This window comes from Hyla sarda, chromosome 1 (assembly GCF_029499605.1).
Source record: "Hyla sarda isolate aHylSar1 chromosome 1, aHylSar1.hap1, whole genome shotgun sequence".
Classification (NCBI taxonomy): Eukaryota; Metazoa; Chordata; class Amphibia; order Anura; family Hylidae; genus Hyla; species Hyla sarda.
The window spans coordinates 544,015,388-544,022,543 of NC_079189.1; the positions used below are offsets into that span (position 1 = coordinate 544,015,388).

Below are 7,156 nucleotides of genomic sequence, written 5' to 3' on the forward strand. Positions count from 1 at the left end.
AAAATTACTTGTAGAATGATCTCCCTCCCACCCAGCTGGACAGGCTCCCTCTGAACACCTGACTAGTAATGTAATGTCTCGGGCCGCACGGTAACCTGGGAATATCTGAGACGATACTCATTTTGTATGCTGTTAAAAATAACCTTTGGGGCAAAAATCACAAAAGAATTGCGAGACCACCATGAAACACAGGTACAGACACTATATTATGAACTACACTAACTTTACAGCCCATGTAGTACTGTCTGTACTGTACTGTACTGTCAAATAAATAAAAAAAAATCCTGGAATACCCCTTTAATACATTTGATGCCTCTTTGGCTCTGCATGTGCCATCAGACTTAAATCTATGCCAGACTTATTATTTACATCAGCATCCAGCCAGGCCGCAGAAGGTCACACCCCCTGCTGCCAAGGCTGCCTGCTATTACAGGAAGTGGCAAGCCAAGTACAAAAATTAGCAACTTTGTGCTCTACCCCCTCCCATAGACTTGCGTTGAGGGGGGGGTGACGTGACCTCAGGACCCTCACTGCCCGCACCCATAGTTCTAAGTGAACGCCGGGTGCTGCACAAAGATCGCAGGGGTCCCCTTTGGATAGGGGATAAGATGTGTAGGGGCGGAGTACCCTTTTAAAGCTGGGAGAATGCTTACTATAGATTCACACAGACAATAGGATAATCACACAGCTTTACAATTTATTAGGTAATACATGGATATTTTACAACATGGGTTACAGGTTACATTATGTGATACATTGTTCCTTATACAGAACTTGTCCCCCAAAATAAAGCTTTATATGTTACTTAGGAGTTCTGAGCCTGCAAAAAATAAAATGTATTTGCAATGTATTAGCATCACCTACCAAGAGGATGGTGTAGAAGCCAGTCTGGGTCTCCCACTGCTTGAGCTGCTCCTCCGCCGGCTTCAGAACCGATGAATCCTGGCTGCTCGCCTGTGTCAGCACCTGAAGCACGACGCTGCTGGCACTGTTCAGATCCATGAGGAACCTGCGCAAGGAGATACATATAATTCAGATAACAACATTAAGCTGCAATTATTACAAAGTGATATCTATAAATCCCAGAAATCCCAGCCTTTCCTTTCTGCAATTTCTCCATTACAGATCGGTAATAGATGTTATTCTGGATGAAGTCAGTGAAATCTTTTGCAGGTGCAGAACCCCTGGGGTGTGCACACAGTTATGGTTTATTGACTATAAAAAGTATAAAAAGATGTAAGCTGAGAGTAAGGCAATGTTTCCTAACGAGTGTACAACTCCCAGCATGCCCGGACAGCCGACATCTTTAAAGGGGTACTCCGCTGCTCAACGTTTGGAACAGACTGTTCCCAACGCTGGAGCCGGGAGCTTGTGACATCATAGCCCCGGCCCCTCATGACAGCTGTCACGCCCCCTCCAATAGACTTGAACTGAGGGGGCGGGGTGTGACGTCAAGAGGGGTGGTGCTATGGCGTCACACGCTCCCGGCAGTGACTCCAGCGTTTGGAACAGTTTGTTCCAAAAGCTGAGCAGCAGGGTACCCCTTTAATTTAATGTCCCAAAATAACATTCCACAAGAAGCTCAGATGGACAATATACCAGGGAGTAAAATATTATACCCATCACACTGTGTTCTCTATAATCCAACGAGCCATACGATTCTGCCCAATGTGATCATACCATTATGTGTGTATACCAAATATATACAAATGTATAGATAAGTGGAGTGACTGTGACAGTGCGGTTGTATGAATGTATTTGTCTTAATATAGGATAGATAGGTAGATAGGCAGATTCTTTGGATAAGGGAAAAATTCTAGGGCTGAGTACCCCTTTAAAGGGGTATTCCAGGAATAAAAAAACAGGCCTTTTTTCTTTCAAAGAACTCTTGCTGTTTGTGTCCAGGTTGGGTGTGGTTATGCAGCTCAGTTCCATTGAAGTGAATGGAGCCAAGTTGTATTACCATACCCAAAGTGGAGACAAGGGGGGCGCTGTCTTTGAAAGAAAAAATGTCAGTTTTTTTATTCCTGGAATACCCCTTTAAGAGGGATCAGAGAACTAGTGGGAGGGTTCTAATAGGTGGTGATAACATCCTGCAGTTCACAGGAAGTCAGCTGATCCAGGACAAATCCCTTTCTCTTGTTTCAATTCTGGCAGCCTGATTTTTTTTCTGAAGGGCCACATGACCCCTTTAAGCCATGTCAATTTCTGTGGGTCAACTTAGTGATAAGTTACTGTTGGGCTGCGTTCACACTGAGAAATTCACGAGGAATAATTTTGGTCAGGAAATTGTTGACTTCTGTCATTTTATTTATTGTGCAGAATTTGTGCAGAATTCGTGCTTAAAGGGGTATTCCAGGCAAAACCTTTTTTTATATATATCAACTGGCTCCGGAAAGTTAAACAGATTTGTAAATTACTTCTATTAAAATATCTTAATCCTTCCAATAGTTATTAGCTTCTGAAGTTTTCTGTCTAACTGCTCAATGATGATGTCACGTCACGGGAGCTGTGCATGATGGGAGAATATCCCCATAGGAACTGCACCGCTCCCGGGACGTGAGTCATCAGAGAGCAGTTAGACAGAAAACAACAACTCAACTTCAGAAGCTAATAACTATTGGAAGGATTAAGATTTTTTAATAGAAGTAATTTACAGATCTGTTTAACTTTCCGGAGCCAGCACTGCCGGACCGTGAGGCCTGTGCCGGACCAACGGGGGCTCGTAGGAAGGTATGTATGAGTTTATTTTGTTTATTTTTGAGGCCCAGGCACGGGCATATATACGCTAAATGTGTACCACTACAGTTGTCCTTTAATGTATTCCTGCCATATTTTTGGCTGTAATTTGGCACCTTTTATTGCGCATTATCTCTTTGCACAAACCATTTGTGCCTTTTTCAAATAATCCCCTTTGGCAAAAAGTGACTGCAAAATGCAGTGCTTCATTCTTTACTACAAAGTGGACGAGAATAATTAACTGCATCTTTTTTTTTAAAAAGGTGCAAAAATAATGCACAAATGGCCAAAAAAAAAACAAAAAAACACAAATTCGTACCACTTCTGCTTTGCCTTAGAAAAGTGACATCCTACAGCAAGTTCTGAGGGGATTTTTCATTTGTGCAAAATTTATCAAAGTCTGTGCACCTTATAGATAAATTTGGCGCACATAAGCTAAAAACACAGCAAAAATAAAAAACCAGAGGAATGACTGCACACAGCCACAAAATGAGAAATCTTCCCATCGTGTGTGGCATTCTTATAGCGGTACTGCTTACTAAATCTGCCACTGTTACGCCTGGCACAGCTACAGAGCACTACTGAATAGCTATTGAGCCTGGCGCTGTAATTGGCTCTGTTAGGAAGGTAGAGTCTGGCAATGTTATGGGGCAATGTAATTGGATATGTTATGGGGGTATTGGGTCTGGAACTGTTGTTATTAAGAAAAGGCTTCAAAGGAACCCGGCTCCATGGCGCTGAACGACCACAACAGGTGAATGGTAAAAGGAGTTTATTTGACCAGAATGCAACGTGCAGCGTTTCGCTGCGCGTTGCATTCTGGTCAAATAAACTCCTTTTACCGTTCACCTGTTGTGGTCGTTCAGCGCCATGGAGCCGGGTTCCTTTGAAGCCTTTTCTTGATATTGCCATATATCTACCGGAGGGCAGCAGTCGACCTATTACTATCCTATGCTTACATCATTGTTATGTATGAAGTTGCACAACCACCCAGGGTGAGCAATTTATTTATATATTTATCTCACTACGGGATCTCATTGTTACTACTCTATGGAGCGCCTGTCTCTTATCTCTGGAACTGTTATTGGCACCATTATAGGGTAATGATTCTGGCATTGTTATGGAGGTAGATTCTGGCACCATTATAAGGTAATCATTCTGGCATTGTTATGGAGGCACTGTAATTGGTGCTATTATGGAGGTAATGCATTTGGCACTGTTATGGGGGGGGGGGGGGGGTAGTGGTCTGGCACTGTTATGGGGGGATAGTCTGCCACTGGTGTGAGGTTAGTTGGTCTGGCCCTATTATGGGGGGGGGGGGGGGGTAGTGGGTCTGCCACCAGTATGATGCTAGTGGGTCTGGCACTGTTATGGGGCTAGTAGTAGCTCTGGCACTGTTAAGGGGGTAGTAGGGGATCTGACACTGTTATAGGGGTAGTAGTGGCTCTGGCACTGGTATGGGAATAGTGGCGGCTCTGGCACTGTTATGGAGGTAGAAGCGGCTTTGGCACTGTTATGGGGGTAGTAGTGGCTCTGGAACTGTTATGGGGGTAGTAGTGGCTTTGGCACTGTTATGGGGTAGTACCGTAGTGGCTCTGGCACTCTTATGGGGTAGTACCGTAGTGGCTCTGGCACTGTTATGGGGGGGTAGTAGTGGCTCTGGCACTGTTATGCGGGGGGGGGGGGGGGCAGTAGTGGCTCTGGCACTGTTATGGGGGTCATAGTGGGCCTGGCACTGTTATGGGGGTAGTAGTGGGTCTGGCACAGTTATGGGGGGTAGTAGGGGGTCTGGCACAGTGATGAGGGGTAGTAGGAGGTCTGGCACTGTTATGGGGGGTAGTAGTGAGTCTGGCACTGTTATGGGGGAGGTAGTAGTGGGTCTGGCACTGTTATGGGGGTAGTAGTGGGGCTGGCACTGTTATGGGGGTAGTAGTGGGGCTGGCAGTGTTATGGGGGGTAGTAGTGGGTCTGGCACTGTTATGGGGGGTAGTAGTGGGCCTGGCACTGTTATGGGGGTAGCGGTGGGTCTGGCACTGTTATGTGAGTAGAGGCAGCACTGGCACTGTTATGGGGTAGTAGGTGATCCGGCACTGTTATGGGGGTAGTGGTGGCACTGGTACTGTTATGGGGGTAGTAGTGGCTTTGACACTGGTATGGGAATAGTGGCGGCTCTGGCAGTTATGGGAGTAGTATCGGGTTTGGCACTGTTATATGGGGTAGTAGTGGCTCTGGCACTGTTATGGGGGTAGTGGGTCTGACACTGATATTGGGGGTAGTGGGTAGTAGTGGGCCTGGCACTGTTATGGGGGGTAGTGGGTAGTAGTGGGTCTGGCACTGTTATGGGGTAGTAGTGGCCTGACACTGATATGGGGGGTAGTGGGTAGTAGTGGCTCTGGCACTGTTATGGGAAGTAGTAGTGGCTCTGGCACTGTTAAGGAGTAGTAGTGGGTCTGACACTGATATGGGGGGTAGTAGTGGGTCTGGCACTGTTATGGGGTAGTAGTGGGTCTGGCACTGTTATGGGGTAGTAGTGGGTCTGGCACTGTTATGGGGTAGTAGTGGGTCTGACACTGATATGGGGGGGTAGTGGGTAGTAGTGGGTCTGGCACTGTTATGGGAAGTAGTAGTGGCTCTGGCACTGTTAAGGAGTAGTAGTGGGTCTGACACTGATATGGGTATAGTAGTGGGTCTGGCACTGTTATTGGGGGTAGTACTGGGTCTGGCACTGTTATGGGGGGGGTAATAGTGGGTCTGGTACTGTTATGGGGGGTAATAGTGGGTCAGGCACTGTTATGGGGTAGTAGGAGTCTGGCACAGTTATGGGGGGTAGTAGGGGGTCTGGCACAGTTATGGGGGGTAGTAGGAGGTCTGGCACTGTTATGGGTGGTAGTTGTGGGTCTGGCACTGTTATGGGGGAGGTAGTAGTGGGTCTGGCACTGTTATGGGGGTAGCAGTGGGTCTGGCACTGCTATGGGGGTAGTGGCAGCACTGGCACTGTTATGGGGTAGTAGGTGATCTGGCACTGTTATGGGGGTAGTGGTGGCACTGGTACTGTTATGGGGGTAGTAGTGGCTTTGGCACTGGTATGGGAATAGTGGCGGCTCTGGCACTGTTATGGGAGTAGTATCGAGTCTGGCACTGTTATGGGAGTAGTATCGGGTCTGGCACTGTTATATGGGGTAGTAGTGGCTCTGGCACTGTTATGGGGGTAGTGGGTCTGACACTGATATTGGGGGTAGTGGGTAGTAGTGGGCCTGGCACTGTTATGGGGGGTAGTGGGTAGTAGTGGGTCTGGCACTGTTATGGGGTAGTAGTGGCCTGACACTGATATGGGGGGTAGTGGGTAGTAGTGGCTCTGGCACTGTTATGGGAAGTAGTAGTGGCTCTGGCACTGTTAAGTAGTAGCGAGTCTGACACTGATATGGGGGGTAGTAGTGGGTCTGGCACTGTTATGGGGTAGTAGTGGGTCTGACATTGATATGGGGGGTAGTGGGTAGTAGTGGCTCTGGCACTGTTATGGGAAGTAGTAGTGGCTCTGGCACTGTTATGGGAAGGAGTAGTGGCTCTGGCACTGTTATGGGGGGTAGTAGTGGCTCTGGCACTGTTATGGGGGGTAGTAGTGGCTCTGGCACTGTTATGGGGGGTAGTAGTGGGTCTGGCACTGTTATGGGGGGTAGTAGTGGGTCTGGCACTGTTATGGGGGGTAGTAGTGGGTCTGGCACTGTTATGGGGGGTAGTACTGGGTCTGGCACTGTTATGGGGGGGTAAAAGTGGGTCTGGCACTGTTATGGGGGGGTAATAGTGGGTCAGGCAATGTTATGGGGGGTAATAGTGGGTCAGGCAATGTTATGGGGGTCTGGTGAGGAACCTGAAGAACCTGTGCTTCCTCTTAGTTTTTGGCAAAACGTTATACATGTCACAAGTTGTGAAGGACTCTGCAGTGGGCACAGATGCCCGTGTACCCCTGGCAAGTTGAAAGAACTAAAACCATAGAGCCGGCAGTGCCGCACAGCTAGCACCGGGTCACACACAGGGGATGGCGGCAGCAGAGCGCCCCAGTCCCCTGCACGGATAAGAGCGGTACTACAGTAGACTCCCCGGTACATGATGCTGTGATGAGGACGGGACAGAACTGATCACAGGTAGTAAGTACTGTACTCACCTCACTGCTCCCGGCGTGCGCCAGCCCAGACCCGCGAGAACAGTGAGTCTCGCGAGAGTGAGGTCTTCCCTAACAGCTGACTCCTTGTATCATACAATACACGGCTCTACACCTCCATTATTCCGAGCAGGACCGTACAGAACACCGTCATCTATGACCGCGGCCTTGGGCGCCCCGCATTCACTGCAGTATTCTTCTCGAGGAAAAGTCACTTCGGGAAATCAGAACTACACTTCCCGGCATGCTTCTGGCTAG

The 7,156-nt window shown here is 48.1% G+C and overlaps 1 protein-coding gene across 1 annotated transcript in view; it reads right to left on the reverse strand.

Annotated features, from left to right (window-relative positions):
- The window catches only part of IPO11 (importin 11), a 494,099-nt gene extending 487,060 nt beyond the window's left edge, over positions 1–7,039 (reverse strand). Inside the window, exons 1-2 of the mRNA XM_056541414.1 lie at positions 6,902–7,039; positions 865–1,009 (exon numbers count right to left, since the gene is read on the reverse strand). Coding sequence (XP_056397389.1) covers positions 865–1,002 — 138 coding nt within the window. The 5' untranslated portion in view covers positions 1,003–1,009; positions 6,902–7,039. The remainder of the gene's footprint in view (positions 1–864; positions 1,010–6,901) is intronic.
- Positions 7,040–7,156: the final 117 nt, after the last annotated feature.